The sequence below is a fragment of the Dipteris shenzhenensis genome, chromosome 8 (genome assembly GCF_047967505.1).
Source record: "Dipteris shenzhenensis isolate YYH24624 ecotype China chromosome 8, Dip_SZ_1.0, whole genome shotgun sequence".
Taxonomy (NCBI): domain Eukaryota; kingdom Viridiplantae; phylum Streptophyta; class Polypodiopsida; order Gleicheniales; family Dipteridaceae; genus Dipteris; species Dipteris shenzhenensis.
This window is the reverse complement of record NC_141603.1, coordinates 56029474-56047007: the sequence shown is the minus strand read 5'-3', so window position 1 is coordinate 56047007 and position 17534 is coordinate 56029474. Positions and strand designations below refer to the sequence as shown.

Sequence of the window (17534 nt, the reverse complement as noted above, 5' to 3'; positions counted from 1 at the left end):
TTGCATGCAAAGCCCTAACAATTAATGGGTACCATGGTGGTGCGCTTTAATTAATTGTTGCAGGTACTAGCAAGGACTATTTTTCCTAAGCGAAATGGGAGCCTGACAAGCATCTAGGAAGCGGTTCGTGTGACCGAGAGCTTTGAAGACTCCAGAATGGCCTTTAGTGGCTTGTAATAGGATTTAGTCTAGATTTCAGACAAGTGGCATGTTGCCAAATTGGAATGGGGCTTGAAGCTCTTGTAAAAGAAGGAATTCTTTTCACGTTTTGGAGATAGAGATTTACGAGACAGCTCTATGCTGAACGTCTGTAACAGTTTTTCTGCTATGAATAAAGACCTTCGGGGGGGTCCAGCCCGACAATTTGTCCTGGGCCCTAGTGTATGTTGAGTGAGAGGGAGTGAGGGAGAGCTTTGGAGAATGTAATTCCGTCGTTGACGTGACGCGATAGCTGTTTTTCCACTCTCAGTCTGGTTTTATTGGTATCAGAGCTTGGCTCGCCTCCTTTTTGAAGGGGGGTGACGATCTAAAGCTAAAAGGCTCACAAGCGATCGACAAAAGCACAAGCCACGGATCACTAATTATCAAGCCAGTGACAATCCAAGTCATCAAGAAAGCGTGCCGCATCTGAAGTGTAGACTGCGTACACTTTTCTGTCTGTGGTATCCGCGTTCAGGTGGGAACAGGCGTAAAACTCCAGGAGCTCCCTTGAGGTTGGCTAGGCTTTTGATAGGTGACCAATTGCGTTGGGCATTGGGGCGACGGGAGCGTTTTTGACGATTTGGTAACCGTGCAAGGCTACATAAGGTTGTACCTCTTGGCTACATCATTCCATTGTTTGACGGAAGCCTAGGCGTATCGTGCATAAGTATCACACAGAGGCTTGGATTGGCGAATTGAAAAGGCAGACCACACAGAACTATTATGCCTGACGCGGGACACAGAGCAAAAATCCTTGCAGTCATTAAAGAAGGCGATGCTGTTGGGAGCTTCGACTAGAAGGTTAGGGATGTCGTTGATGGTGTTGTAGAACAACAAAGCTATCGTCGTCGTCAGCCGCACGCGGAGCAAAATGTTGTGCAAGATGCTAGGAGCTAACGTGGTGCTGACGTGGCACTAGCACGTGTAGGAGGCTGATGTGGCAGCCCATGCAGACAGGTGGCTGACGTGGTGAATGAGATGACGTGGCAGCCAGACCATATGCTGACGTTGCATTGACACGTGGCAAGCTGATTTGGCAAACCAGTGGTTAAGTTAACTCTGGTTAGTTAACCCTGGTTGGAGGTTCAGTTAGTTGGTCTAAGCAAACTAGACTGGTTAGTCAAACCAGGTCTGACCAACTAACCTTAGTTAGTTAACCAGACCATAGCTGGTTAACTAGACTACAGATGGTTGAGGTCCAGTTGAGAGCCAACCAGACCAGAGCCAGTTAGTCTGGTTAGAGTAACCAGTAGTTACCCATCTGGTTACTGTCCCCAAAAAAAAAAAAAAAGTTGCAGAGACTGTTTCTGCTAGCAGTTTTCACCTATCTGGTAATCATTTTACTGTCAGAAAATCAGCAGAAAACAGAGAAAATCAGAGTTTTGCAGAAATAAAAGAGATGCATGCCTTTGTGCACAGAGAAGGGGAAACAGATGCCTTTTGAAGCCATCTGCAGCAGCCAGAAAAGGGGAATATAAATTGTTGATGCTTTGGCAATTGTGTGGGTATATGCCTTGAACTGACAGCCAGTACTGGCATAGATTGTAAATGCAAAACACCTCTTGTTGAGGTACCTTTTCTGTTGGAAAAGCAAAGGTAGTGTGCATCAGTTACCCGCACTGTGTGAGAAATCTGCAGATCTCAGAATATGGATCAATCACCTATCCAGTGGGATTCACAAGATAGGAATGTACATCCAGGACAGAGAAATGTGCCGCAAACTCAACAAGAATTTGAACAAATGGTACGCACTCGTATACAAGAGCTGGAAAATCTAAAAAGGGATCCCAGGGCTCAGCATTTGTTTCAAGCAGAAGCTATGCCTAATCCAGTATATGACGTGCCAATGCCGGAGGCACATTCTCGTGTACAGTCTGAGAGAGAGAGATTTCATAGATCTCATAGGAGACGGTCCCATAGTAAAAAGAGATCGAGGCATCATCGCCATCTCCTAGTCCATCACCGTCTACCTCGAGTTCGACTTCTGTGTCTTCTTCTTCCTTATCAGATAAACCATCCAGGAAAAGAAGGAAACACGAGAAGTCTGGGAAGAGAAAGTCTTCCAAAGCGACCAGGGAATTTAAAGAGGGAGGAAAATCTGTTAAGTTTATGACCTACAATGGACAGTATGGTCATACAGACAAAGCATTGCAGTTTATCAGACAGTTTGATGCTGCATTCGGTACTGAAAAATTTTCAGAATCCTCCAAATTAAGAATGGTCAGTTTACATTTGACAGCAACGGCTAGTGCATGGTGGAGTGCACTGACCACAGATGGGTCAGCCCCAAGGAAGTGGAAGGGCTTCAAGAAAGCCTTCTACCAGCAGTTCATGCCTAAACAGTTTAGAGACCATGTTCTTCAAGATTGGGACAGCTTGCACATGGATGCAGGAGATACAGTGGATGGGTACAACCAAAAGTTCTGGGATGCTTATTTGCAGGTTGCACCGTTCAAAAAGATCTCCAAAGGCACCCAGATGAGGAAGTACAGAGCAGGTCTCACTCCAAGAATTCAGGCAGTAGTAAATGCTTTGGGGGCAAAGAATATTCAAGATCTTATGCATTCAGCTTCAGTAGCGAGTCTTGTGCCGCTACAAGATCCATCTACAGTGCCATCCTTGCATGCAGGACGTGCTGATAAAAAGAAAACTGATTTTCTAAAATCAGAAAAGAAAGAGTCCCCTAAGGCTGAAAAGAAAGGGTTTCAGCCTCAGAAGCCGAGGGGTACTCAGTTCTCAAAGACTTATAAGGGCAAATCTCTATTCACCCCTGAACAGATAGCGGAATTCCGTAGAGATGGGAAATGCTTCAGGTGCGGTAAAGAGGGGCATGTGGCTGCCCAGTGCCCAGAAAAGCCTTCAACATCGAAGGGAAAAGAGGCAGAGAAGCCACGAGGACCGCAAAAGCCAATGGCAGGGGGAATTCCTGATATACTGGGTCATGCTTTGAACCCAGAAGAACGAGAATTACTGCTATCATGGGGCAAAGTTAGAGACCAGCAAGCGCTAATTCTATTTGATCCAGGGGCTACTGATAATTTCATATCAGAGGATTTAGCCCTGAGGCTGGGAATAAAGACGGAAGAGTTAGGCAGGGCTTTGGATGCCGATCAAATGTTTTGTGGAAATCCTGTGCCAGTTACTCCCTTGATAGGGAAGCTCCGTCTACATGTTCAGAGTTATGTGGATCAGGAAGACTTCTTCATTTCTCCACTGAAACATTATGATGTAGTTTTGGGGATGCCTTGGTTTCACCGCAAGGCAGTGAAGTTGACTCTTCCTGAAAGAGTGCTGGAATTTGTGCATAGGGGGAAAAATCAGCGTCTAATTGCCAGGAATAAAGGCGACACTATCCCCATTGTATCTGATGTTTCATGCAGTAAAGCAATAAAGTCTGCAATTTCTGCGTACATGGTTTTTGTAAAAGAAAAAGAGAATGATATGCATGCTGAAATGAATGATGCAGACAAAAATAAGTTCCAGTTTCTTGTAAACTTTAAAGATTGCTTTTCTGATGTTTTGCCAGGGGAGTTACCCCCAGAGAGACTAGAAGATCATCAGATAGAGTTAATGCCTGGTAGTGAACCACCAAACAGACCCCCTTATAGAGTCAGTGCGACTCAGAGAGAGGAGATTATGGCTCAGGTACAGGACTTGCTGTCCAAAGGGTTGATTCAGCCCAACTCGTCTCCTTTTTGTTCCCCTGTACTATTAGTACAGAAGAAAGATGGTTCATTCCGTATGTGCGTCGATTATCGCACACTGAACAAAATGACCATCAAGAATAGATTCCCTATTTCGCGTATTGATGATGTCCTGGATCAGTTAAATGGAGCTTCAGTTTTCAGCAGGATAGACTTAAAGAGTGGCTACCACCAAGTGAGGATACAGCCTCAGGATGTACGCAAGACAGCATTCCGCACTACATTCGGGTTGTATGAATACTTAGTGATGCCTTTTGGGTTGACAAATGCTCCAGCCACATTCAATAGAATGATGGATCGCATCTTCCGGAAGTACAGGCATTTTACCGGTACTTTCTTTGATGATATCTTAGTTTTTTCTAAGACAGAGGCAGAGCACAAAGAACATCTTGCTATAGTGTTTCAAGAGCTGAGAAATCATCAGCTCTATGCAAACAGCAAGAAAAGTGAATTCTTCCTGAAGAAATCCACTATCTGGGGCATATAATATCCAAGAATGGGATACAAATGGATCCAGCGAAGATCCGTGCCATTCAGGAATGGCCAGAGCTGAAAACTGTGCATGAAGTTCGAAGCTTTTTAGGCTTGTGTTCTTACTACAGAAGGTTTATCAGACATTTTGCTGATATCGCAGCTCCATTACATGACCTCACTAAGAAAAATGCAGCCTTCACATGGGGATTATCACAGAAGAAAGCATTCAATACACTCAAGGAAAACTTGACTACAGAGCCTATTCTGGTAGTTCCGGATCTGTATCAGTCTTTTGATGTGGATTGCGATGCTTGTGGAGAATGTGTTGGGGCTGCATTGCATCAGAATGGTCATGTAGTAGCCTATGAAAGCAGACGACTTCGGGATGCGGAAAGATATTTAGGAATCTATGAGAAAGAGTAATTGGCTGTAATTCATGCTATCCATACCTGGAAACATTATCTTTTGGGTGCAGATTTTACTGTCAAAACAGATCACCAAAGTCTGAAATACTTTTTGACTCAGACCAAGCTTTCAGAGAAGCATATGAAATGGGCAAACATGCTGTCAATGTATCATTTTCAGATTGTCCATACCCCAGGAATTCGGAACAGAGTGGCAGATGCCTTGTCCCGAAGACCCCAGGTCAACAATGTAACTATTGCTTATCATCAGGACCTGAAAGGCATGAGGGAACAATATGCTCATGATTCTGATTTTGGTGAAATTTTACAGCAGATGCAAGAAGGGCAATCCACCAGTCACTATTCCCTGAAAGATGGGTATTTAATGAAAGATGATTGCCTATGCATCACCCAGGAGATGAGGAAAAAGATTTTGGGGGAATGCCATGCACCTCCCTATGCTGGACATAGAGGAATTACAGCAACAACTCTAGCCCTGGAGAGATATTTCTCTTGGCCAGGAATGCGGAAAGATATACATCAGTTTGTTACAAAATGCCTTACGTGTCAGAAAGTGAAGTATGATAGACGGAAGGCACCTGGCCTACTTATGCCTCTTTCCGTGCCTCAGGCACCATGGGAAAGTATTACAATGGACTTTATTTTTGATTTGCCGAGATCAAAGTCAGGGAATGATGGGATCTGGACTATCATAGACAGATTCAGCAAGCAAGCTCATTTCCTTCCGGTTCGTAAAACCATAAAGGCATATCATATGGCTAAGCTGTTCATGGCACAAATCTTTAAACATCATGGTATGCCTAAGTCCATTATTAGTGATCGAGATCCCAGAATGACCAGTCTATTCTGGAGAGCTTTATTTGATAACATGGGGACGAATCTGAATTTTTCTTCTTCTTTCCATCCCCAGACAGATGGTCAAAGTGAAGTAGCAAATTCTACCATTTTGGATATGCTGAAATGCTACGTGGGTGACCAAAGTTCAGACTGGGAAAAGTACCTACCATTAGTAGAGTTTGCTTACAATAATACAGTACATAGCTCTACAGGGAAAGCCCCTTTTGAAGTCATATATGGGAAGGTGATTTTGCCACCTATATTGAGGACTAAAGATGAAATATTTGCAGCTGATCAGTTTGTAAGAGACCTCCAGACAGCTTACAGCCAAGTCCGGACAGCAATTGAAAGGTCTCAAGAGAAACATAAAAGGGCTGCAGATAAACATAGGAGACAGCTAGATCTCAAGGAAGGGGACTGGATACTTTTGAGGTTTGTAAAAGCTAGGCTCTGCAAGTTTAAAGGCAAACAGAAAGTGTATGCAAAGTTATCTCCCCGATATTATGGCCCTTTTAAGGTTACAGAAAGAATAAATGAGGTTGCATACAGATTAGCATTGCCAGAGCATTGGAGGATTCACAATGCATTCCATGTGAGTCTTCTAAAGAAATTTCAAGGACCAGAGCCTACAGAACCAGTATCAGAGGATCCACCAGAAGTGGATGAGCTGGAGGAAGTCCTTCAGCCAGAGCAAATTGTGTACCATACTGTACGTAAAGGCCCTCAGGGTAAGGAATTTTACAGGTATCTTGTAAAATTCAAGAATTATACCGCATTAGATGCCAAGTGGATGGACGAAGACATGTTATCCGATCATCCACAGCTCTTGGGTGTTTACAAGGAAGCTTTTCAGTTGAGGTCAACTGAATAGAAGCCGAGGGGATGTCACCACAATGTAAATATCCTAAGTCAAAGTACAGTTGACCATTAATTTGATCATAATTAAAGAGTTTTATATGTGTTAATTACGGTCAAAGAGTTATTTTAATGGTCGAAGTATTGACTATGGTCAAAGATACTTGACTCCAGTCAAGTAAATCTGATTGCGGTCAGAGAGTGTTGACTTCGGTCAACAAGACTTGGCATGCGCCAAGAGGGTTAACCCCGGTTAACCAAGATGTGCCAACTCCGATTGGAGAGACTTGGCTATAATTAAGGCGCCTTGACCCTTGGTCAAAGCTCTTTAATTATAATCAAGAGTGTTGACTCCGGTCAACCAGAGAAAATATATATATATTTATTTGTATATATATTTGTTTAGATGTGCACATGTGTTCAGTGGGGACGCCCACCGTGACTAGGATTAGTCCACAGTGTGTTATTTGCATGCAAAGCCCTAACAATTAATGGGTACCATGGTGGTGCACTTTAATTAATTGTTGCAGGTACTAGCAAGGACTATTTTTCCTAAGCGAAATGGGAGCCTGACAAGCATCTAGGAAGCGGTTCGTGTGACCGAGAGCTTTGAAGACTCCAGAATGGCCTTTAGTGGCTTGTAATAGGATTTAGTCTAGATTTCAGACAAGTGGCATGTTGCCAAATTGGAATGGGGCTTGAAGCTCTTGTAAAAGAAGGAATTCTTTTCACGTTTTGGAGATAGAGATTTACGAGACAGCTCTATGCTGAACGTCTGTAACAGTTTTTCTGCTATGAATAAAGACCTTCGGGGGGGTCCAGCCCGACAATTTGTCCTGGGCCTAGTGTATGTTGAGTGAGAGGGAGTGAGGGAGAGCTTTGGAGAATGTAATTCCGTCGTTGATGTGAAGCGATAGCTGTTTTTCCACTCTCAGTCTGGTTTTAGGGTGTGGAATCACAAACTTCTTAAACTTATGTGCATAGGATAGATGTGCAGACTCATCAATAGATAATGAACCAGCCAGATATGGAAGACACCAAAATAATATATTTCCGTCCAAAGCTATGGACACAATACAAAAGAAATAGATCTAGAGTCCCACCAATGGTGTGGTGCTCTGAACTTACCACAAGGTCCTCCTACTGTCTGCCAGTTATCTCTAGCCTCCAGCCCACGTGCTCCACCTCGAGCTTCTATAGACTTTCTGTCCAGATCCAAACACCTTGCTGCCCTAGAAGACAGCCAAGGTCCAGCCCTAGATGAACTCTGTCTGCAGCAACTCCTGGCCTCTTCTGCCTCCTGGATCTAGGCCTGAGGGTGTGAGTATACCTGCTCCTGCTGCTCCTCTGATGGCTGAGCTGTTGAATGAATTGTGAGGGCACAATGGCCCCTTTACATAACCCCCAAGGGGCTGGAAATCCCACTGACCAGTATCCTCTTCCTGGCCGACTTTCTGCCCCCCCCCTGGCTGCCTTTGTTGCAGGCCATACACCTGCCCACAGTCCCTGCCAAACAGCTTGCTAACAATCCGTACTGCCACATGTCTTTGCGCTTTTGTTCCAGGCTGGAGATGCTGTGCAGATCTGCTCTGCCCTGTCCTTGACAGTCTGACAGTCTCCTGGCCATTCTCTGCCAGATCTGTCCTCCAGGCAAGCTTCCTTCTGCCAAGTACTCTCCTCTCTTTCCATGTGAGGTGCTGCCCATGTGGCAGCCCCCTCTCTTTCTTTTCTCTGGGCATCTTCTGCCCTAGGTCTCCCTCCCCCACGCTCTCCTCATATGGGGGCTTACAGATGGGGAGGTGACCTTTCCAACAAGTCACTCATGAGGTTGAAAACCATAAACTCCATCACACATAACAGGGACTAGCTACGAAGACATACGCACAAACATATACATGGGAGTGGACCATACCAATGACCCAAACAGTAACATGGAGCAAGACGATAGCAACAAAAATTCTACATACTACTTTTCTCAGGTTAAATGCTTTGAGGAAGAGATGCATAGTACATCCCTATTGCCTAGGGAACACTGCAGACCCTTACTACCTAAAAGCAAATGGTCCAATTTAAGGTGAGTGACTCCTAGGCATCAGCATGGCAGGATAGCGAGCCTCCCTACTAGAGTAGTCCATGGTAAGGACCGCATGTGTGGCTAGGCCAAGGACTCCAGTTCCTTCTAGGATCGTGAATGTTATTCAAGGAACAAGTGCGTTATGGCTCAATCCTGACTGAATTGTCAATTTCATTGCAGAACTGCACAATAGCATTGACAACTGCAATGACACCAAATAGCCACCATTTGCTGTTATAGACATCTTCCCCTTTATGCTTAATCATTGATTTTATCCTTGTCAGACTTCAATTCCTTCACTTTAACCTTTTAAGCATATTGACTTCCTTTCTTCTTTTTGACAGCTGTTGTTACCATCCCATGTTAAACAACTGCCAGCAAAATTTTATTGGAAACCACACAAAAGATAGGGTAAGGCACATAAAATGTACATTATTTACAGCAATAGGTTTCTACCGCAAGGCAATATGAAGATGGTGCTCAAACCAGATAGAGACTGCATCACTACAAGATATGTAAACCAACATTTCCGAGTAAATATATACCTAGATGAATCCAGGAACATTCCCAAACTCATCCTCTAAAAACACAACATAGTGCAGTTTCAATCTCTCAATAGTCACTCATAAGATTGAAAACCATAAACTCCATCACGCATAGCAGGGACTAGCTACTATGACATCCCCAATGACGTCAACAGCGCCTAACAGTGGGTGTAGAGCATAGTATAAAAATATGCTCTCACACATACAAATCCACACACCCACACATACTTGAGCATACAAATTTCCGAGTAAACCACAAATCACAACAGAACACTTACTCTGCAGTTTCTTCTAGGGCAGCCTCTGATTTCTCAGTTTTCTTGTGTATCCTGAGAGGAAATGAATCAACCACCACTTCTGGTGCAGGTATTGAGACAAGGGACAACGAAGTTGATCTTGACAGAGCTACAGATTGACGATGCATTTCATCGAGCACCTGCACATTTTATGATTAAATCTGCTCCTAGTTTCAAAATATGTACTGGAATGGAAAGCAAACCTATCAGGCTTTTTACAGAGTAATGATATACCTCAAACAAAGCTTCTGCAAGCATAACAATCCGAGAAATGCTCGCCCTTGTACTAGTTTCCTCCGTCATTACAAAGGCTTCACAAGAACAGCGACCATCTGGATGTCGACCTAGTGCACAGTGCCTTGAATGCCCAGATCCCCCTTCAACACCACTGCCAAGATGTTGAAGAGCCCATACCTGCCAATACAAATGAGTAACAACATTATGTCGGTCTGCAATTCTGGGAAAAGAATGTTCACGGTGCAGTTTTTAAACCCAAGGAATAAGGCAACAATAGCATTTCTGGACAAAGATCTCAAATGTACAGAATATCTACCTGTGGCCTTACCCTCCACCTTCTTTCTTCCGCCTCTGAGCTCCGGCCCACAATAAAGGGACCTTCATCTGCAAAGCCTCCTTCTTCAGATATGCTACTCCAGTCAAAGAGGCTCCAACCACCATTCCAGGAACTCAAGGCATCAATGTCTTCACTGGCAACTAGGAGAGTTGGGGATAATGTTCGCCTTCGAGAGGTAGCCCTTGTCAATGCATCCCAGAGACGTCTCCTGTTGTTGCGCCTGCCCTCTCTTCCTGAGGCTTCTACCCGCGATGAATTTGATGATTCACCAGACGATTGAGTGAGAAGATCTAAGCCTTCAACACGAAGTACCCCTAGATTTTCAGACCGAGTTGCATGCGAAGTCCCCCCTAGAAGATTAGCCACTGCTAGTTCATCCCTTTCCAGACCTTCCAAAGGTTGAGGAACTGCTTGTGATGAAGAAATTGATCCACCCTGTTCTAAATTCAGTGTGTTTGCAGGCATATTAGAGACATCTTCAGACGAAGATTGTGTCCTAGAATTTATTGCCATATCTCCAGAAGAATACTGTGTATTAGAATTGCTCCCAAAACTGTCAGGGACAGTAATCTCATAGTCCAACGAGGACATGCCATGAGAGCAGCTAAGAGGAGCCAGAACATCAGCCTGCTGGGAATTGCTATCAAAGCCACTTGCTCCATCTGTGCTTGCCACCTCAAGTGTGATGCATCCTTTGGTGTCATCCAATGAGCTGGGCATTGCAGCAAGATTTGCTTTATTCTCTTCTGGATCCTGTCTTCCATTCTTACTATTTTGATCTGAATAAACATTATTACTGTTTGAAGCAATGCTACAATTGTTATCAAACCTTGAACTAAATTCTGGTAGCTTTCCTGTGTCTGGAAACGAAGAACACTCTGAGTTCTGCAGAGGGATTCTCGACGTATGACCACTGCTTCCACCTTCAGAAAGCACGTTACCAAGCTTCTCTTCAGCGGTGTTACGAGGTTCACATGGAGCACAAGATTCATTGCATAAATCTCCTGCTACAGCCTTCTCAGGTAAATTTTGGCAAGCCTGAGAGCACGTAGCCTCCAATGTATTTCCTTGCCCAAAACTCTACACATGCATCCAAAATTTTGGGACACGATCAAACTTAAAAGCGTTCCCTGCTTATGCACAACGATTAAGCTTAGCAGTCATTTGAGAAGACTTCAAATGGCATAACAATACTCTTCAAAAATTGCAGAAATACAAAAAAACGCATCACAAAATTCTGCTCATCAGTATCTCAGATCATTTTGCTTCATATAAAGCCCTATGTTTGCAAACATTGGGGACAGTCCAGAGTCAAAACTTCATTCTTTGACAGCATTCCAAAACACATTCCATCCCATTGATACAACAAAAAACCAAGGAAGACAGAAAAAAGCATTTTGAGAAAAGTGACGCTTTACAGTCCAAACAAGCAGAGTCAAAACTTCATTCTTTGACAGCATTCCAAAACACATTAAGCAAGGACAACAACTAAGGTAGCCCTGCAACCCATCAAGGACGATAGCGTCAAGTCATCAGAGCAGCTTAAATAAGCTGGTAAATCCAGCCGCCCCAAACAGCATCGCTGCTTCATGCTTGCAACATCAACTGCAATGTGTCTATTTGTATACCAAATGAGAAAAACCAAGGTAGTTCTGGTACGCATGCCGTATCGAATTTTCCCTACGGTACAGTAGGGCGTGTTCTGAATAAAACAGTACGTGTACATTTTTGTTTATTTTTCTGGGGTGGGTTCGGTGTTGTGTTTAAAAAAGTAAATTTAAAAAAGGGGCATGGTTCAAATGTGTGCCATTTCCTTTAAATATATACCTGTAATTATAAAATGTACCTAAAAATCCCTTGGCCGCTTTAAATCGATTTGGCACTTGTTTGTGTGCACTTGCCATCTCTTGCCTTCTCATCCTACCTCAAGGCTGGTTTCTACCTCTTCCTACAGCCCACACAGCCCTCCTCTTCCAAGCTGTAGTCATTTCCATAGTCCATAGCCCCGTAAACTATAGAGTATAGACTTTAAGCCGTGAATCATCCCTCTAGTATGTATACAATCTCCATCTAGTAATTGGTTTCACTGAGCTTTCAGTTTCAATTGAATCTCCTCGAGTATTATTTAGTTCCATGTATGCTGTATGTACACCAATAGTCAACCATGGTAGAATCTACTTGATTGTTGATGGTGGTTAATCATTGCATTCTATGGACTATACTCCCTAGTATATTGTCCCTCTCCTCTCTCTCTCCCCTCCCTCCCCTTGCCTCATCTTTTTTTGGGAAAAGTTAATAATTACAAAACCGGCGTACTTACATACCTTAAAAATGTTTCCATACGGCGCAATGTACCAGCACTCATGCTGTACGTATGGTACCTAACATATGGTACCACCTTGTGAGAAACAAGGTAAACTAGGCCTTGTAATAGTATCTTACTTGATGTCCAATCCTATGATATTGATCCACAATAACTTGCAGCTGTTTAAAACCTGTCATCAAACCTACAATTATATTTCCTCCATTGAAATTAGAGATATTGCACCAAAGAACGAGCAAGAAAGTTATGAGCAGCCATTATGAATAAAATAGTCACTAGGGTACCACATATTGATCCTCGTAAACATAAAACCTATGTGGCCAAGGAAGCTTCAAGGTTGCTAGCAAGGCTCATATGTATAGTACGGGCTACAGTACCTTCTCCTCTGCAAAGTGGTACTAGACTTGTCCTCAAGTTCCAAGATTGAGTCACTTGCCATCCTCCACCACAAACTCAAGATCTGTGCACCACTCCTGACTCCTCCATGTCTGCCATGGACCCCATTACCCCTAGGTCTACAAATTTTATCTCAACGAGACTCGGAATCATTAGTAAGAAAAGCTCCTCTCTGTTGCCTTTGCTTCGTCCTCCTTTTCTCCGACTTGGCCAATTTTCTTCTTCTTGCAATCCTTAGCAAAATGTCCAAGCTTGTTGCGGTAAAACCATTTCTTCCTCTTCTTTTTGCACCCCGTCTCAAGAGTCCCCATCATCTTTTGATGAACCTTGGCATCCTTCTTTTTCTAGGACTTAGCTTTGCCAACCTTGCTCATGACCATAGAGTCCTTGTGGCCATCATTGCCATGGTACAGTTTCATCTGAGTCTCATCCTAAAGAAACAACGAGCCCAGATCTCAAACATGTTGGCTTAGACTGTTCACCAACAGTAACAGTTCTTACCAACCCTCCATAGCTATTGGCAAGGTTATTGACCAAAAGTACAGCCAATTCATTGTTGTTCGCCTTCAGACAAACTATTGCTAGCTAACCCCAAAGAACCTTCACTTTCACAAGAACCTCATGAGCCTTCCCCCATCATCTGGTGAACAATGATTTTGGACTGTGATCATTCATGTGTGCTTTGTCTCATAGCGATCCTTCGAGATCTCCCTTGCCTCGTGAGCTATCTCCGCCAATTGGATATGGTATCATCGCATATCATCCTGATGAGCATGGAGCGCGACTGTATTCTTGAATTTCCACTCTTTCACAATGGAACTGCTTCCCCTTGGAATACATCACATTGGCAAGTCTCACCTTCATTCTTTCCGTCACTTCCCAGATTTCCATGGCCACCAAATCTCTCCGAATCTTCAATTTTCAAATACGATAGTTGGTCCCGTCCAGCCCTCCAACCTCACCAAAATTTGGAATAATTGAGCTGCAAATTGCAATGGCACGGTGTAGAGCCGGAGGTCTCCTGCCAAACAAACATGCTTGTACGTGGAAGCTCCTCCCTCCTTGGCAAGGTTGCATGTAGATCTGATACGACCTTGACTCAAAAACTACAGCTATCCCTAACTGACAACAGGGCTCTCTCGGATACCATGTCAGAGAGTTGCATCCACTACCATGCAAGGTCCAAATACCAAGTCATAAAAATGAGATCTTTAACTCCCTGCAGCAATGACTGCATAATATCACAACTCCATGAACATGAAGGCCTGCCAATACATATTTTGACAAGGCAGAACATCTATCCCTCCTGCATTGGATCTCATTCCACGACTACAAACATGAATCCAACACGTGGGGATAAGATCGAAGTCAAGGCATTGTCTCCTTGCCCATAAGGTTTTAGCTAGCTATCACTTGAGCAGCCTTCAAAGGTCAAAAGTGGCAGACACTTGAATGACTAAGGAAAAACATAACAGAAAAGAAAGAACAGAAAGGATCTGCTTTTTGTGAGATTCTTATTTAAAACATAAGTCAGTAAACGCTGGGAATGGAGAGCTTACATCAACCTACTTACACGTAAGGAGGATCGAGATTCTTCGGCATGTAATGCTCAACTTTTCCTCAATTAAAGAGTACCATCAACGTTACAAGCTAAGTATCTTAGCTAGCGTCAAATGCCGAGAAGATGTAATATCCCTTTACACTGAGAAAATCCGACAACTTGCGATCAATAATATAAACAAGAACCGATCATCGTTGCCCGAAAAGGATTATGAAGATATCGAGCAAGCAATTCAAGTTCGTGGCATATTGGTAAGACAGAATCACTGCCGTCATCCACAAAACCGGTCATCGTAAAGGAATTCTTTAAGACATCAGAGCAAGCAATTCAAGTTCGTGGCATATTCATATCGGTACGACAGAATCACCTCCGTCCTCCACGAAGAAGACGCCCCACAGCTGAAGGAGCGAAGAAACGGCACCAGCACGCCTTCTTTGGTCTTCCGCGCAGATCGTTTCAGATGCTGCGCACGCTGGACGGCAGGTCGACTGCTGCCGGATCCCATATTATGGTCTGGAGATCTAAAAGCAGCTGGTTGGGTATAGAGATGGGGAAGGCCGGAAGGGGAGGGGGCAAAAGCTCAAACTGAGGTCAAAATGTCGATATAGAGGAGAAGGAATGCGTGAAGCTGAAGCTGAAGCTGAAAAGAGAATCAATGGAGGAAAACTTGAGGGCTACGGAGGCAAAATGGAGGAGATGAGAAGAAGAAGGTCCTCTTCCAGCAGAGACATTGCCATCCACTGATATGATATGATATGAAATGATGCCTTCCATTATGAGACAAGCCCGAGTCCAGACCACTGTCCACGTGGGCACCCTGCCTTTTGCCCCAAACATTGCCCTCCTCCCCTCCACGTGGCATACCTCCATTCGCTCCCCCCTCCACGTGGCCTCCTCCTCCTTTGGCTCGCTCATCCTTTTCTCCATTCCCCCTCCCCGCTGCTCCGTCCCTACCCTGCATCGAGTGTTCTCATGGCCTCAACTACTCAGGCAGAATTCACACATGCCCAGACAATCGATGTTGTCGGCACAAAATGACTAGATCAAATTCATGCTGCTTGTATTTTTTTTTCGTCTGACCATAGTTGTGGACCACCCAAAAAAGTTGGAAGTTTGAGGGGCCCATCTCATGTTGATCCAATCAAATCTGCAAAAGAAATCAATGCTCGAACACCATTCCCCAACAGGCATCCAGACATTTGTGAATCCTACCTTGGTTTGAGTGCTACATAAAAATAAATTTTCTAACCTAAGTACATAAAGTCTATTGCTGTTGCTCATATTCAGGTATATGGCTTGATGATTTAAACTAACATGCATAAAATCTCTTCCCTACAATAAAGGTTATGCAAAACCTCACAAGTTTTTTGTAATTCAAATCACTGAATTCTTTTGTAGACAATCATATACTTACGTAAGCCTCTTATGCAAGGCTTGCGCACATGTAATGTGCTTTCTAACCCGTATGGATGCTTGGATGGATGTGTAAAACAACCAAATCAACAAAGATACACCCGTCCTTGATCCTTGCTTAGCTGCCTAAAGGACTTCATCACATGATATCTCACTAACCCTACATAATGACTCAACATCAATGCTTTCCTCACAATGGCATTTATAATTACATCCCATTCACAAGTTCCAATCTATCAAGCTTTAAATCCTTTTTCCTTGCTTTCCTACCCATTTTTTGGCACTAAAGTCATGACCAACCCATCATTCCTTTAAAGGATTGGATTTGGGGGTATCATATCCATTCAAAAAGAAAAGTCAATAGACCAAATTGATTTAAGGAACCAAAACAGTAACCATGAAATAAGCGTTGCAAATGGGAGTGCATATGTAGGCGAGAGAGAGAGAGAGAGAGAGAGCACAAAGTGGAGATACATTGGGTGACCTAGACCCCCTATAGAACAAGAGATGAATCCTAGATCCGTAGGACTAAAAACTTAAAAGTGCAAAACAATGACACTCTAATTGATCATTATACCCATCGTAAGCTCAATGTATAAGCTTTGTTGGGGTACCATGGGATATCTTTGTGTATCTAAAGAGCACACGTGAAATCCTTTATCAACGTGTTGTATTTGTCTCAGTTTCATGAGCATGTCGATGCAGCTTGACATTGTATATTCTAAGACAATTACCTTGTATGGGATGGGATGTTCTTTAACCATATCCATTATCTCTCTATCTAGTGCCACCAATTGTTTGGCCCTTCCTTCTGACGTCTACAATGTCCAATGTATGAGGACTCCCTTTGGAAAAGGCTTAGAATCCTTTTTTGTTGAGGTTCCTGCCTTGTGAGTCTAGCGATCTGTCTATCTACCACAAAGGTAAACAACATTGGTCCTAGGTGTCAATGATCATGTCAAGAAAACCCAACACTGCTAGGTGCAAGTAGTGACCTCAGATGTCATAGTATTTGGAGCATCTCAACACATGTTCCATGTCTCTATCTCTTGCATATACAATAGCATAAAATTTAGTGTTTTAATTCAAGTAGGGATCTCAAATGTCAATATATTTGGAGCATCTCATCAGCGCATGTTCCACTATCTCCACATCTTGCGTTTACAAGAGACTCAACTCCTAGTGTTTTAATGTGGCCACAATCTTATTTCATTCATCTATCTTGAATCTATGCAAGGAGACATAGATTAGTCTCATAGCAATCTAGGTTGCATGTGAGGGGTGAGTTTCTAACTACCATGGGGCCTGAATGAAACCAACTTCATTTATTACGCACAAAAATTCCTCTATAGAATGCCATCCTAGTGCCACATTGTGGTGGTGAGGAGACCCAAATTAGATTAACATATACTACAAGCCTCCTTAATAATCTAATAAATACCTATGCAATTTAGGCACAGCGTGTGTGCTTGGGGAGAGAGAGAGAGAGAGAGAGAGAGAGAGAGAGAGAGAGAGAGAGAGAGAGAGAGAGAGAGAGAGAGAGAGAGAGAGAGAGAGAGAGAGAGAGAGAGAGAGAGAGAGAGAGAGAGAGAGAGAGAGAGAGAGGATTGGGGGGGGAGGGAACATCTTCTAAAGGAAACACAAAAAGTTCTTATTTTTCAACACAACATGGCTGATGCTCTATATGATACATTATTACATTTGATAGGGGGTAGGGGTTGAGAGGTTGTAGCTTTGTCAAAGTGTTTTAGGGGTTGGATAGTGTGGTAGGTAGTAGCTTTCATGAAATGACTTTTTTATTATGTACATGTATAATACTATAGTTATTTTCTTGCCCTCATCAGATGACTAGTCTA

General features: G+C 43.3%; 1 protein-coding gene across 1 annotated transcript in view; it reads right to left on the bottom strand.

The window, feature by feature from the left end:
- Positions 1-15008, bottom strand: part of LOC147899702 (uncharacterized) — a 45105-nt gene extending 30097 nt beyond the window's left edge. Inside the window, exons 1-4 of the mRNA XM_087378600.1 lie at positions 14633-15008; positions 9965-11065; positions 9646-9825; positions 9394-9551 (exon numbers count right to left, since the gene is read on the bottom strand). Coding sequence (XP_087234726.1) covers positions 9394-9551; positions 9646-9825; positions 9965-11065; positions 14633-14770 — 1577 coding nt within the window. The 5' untranslated portion in view covers positions 14771-15008. The remainder of the gene's footprint in view (positions 1-9393; positions 9552-9645; positions 9826-9964; positions 11066-14632) is intronic.
- Positions 15009-17534: the final 2526 nt, after the last annotated feature.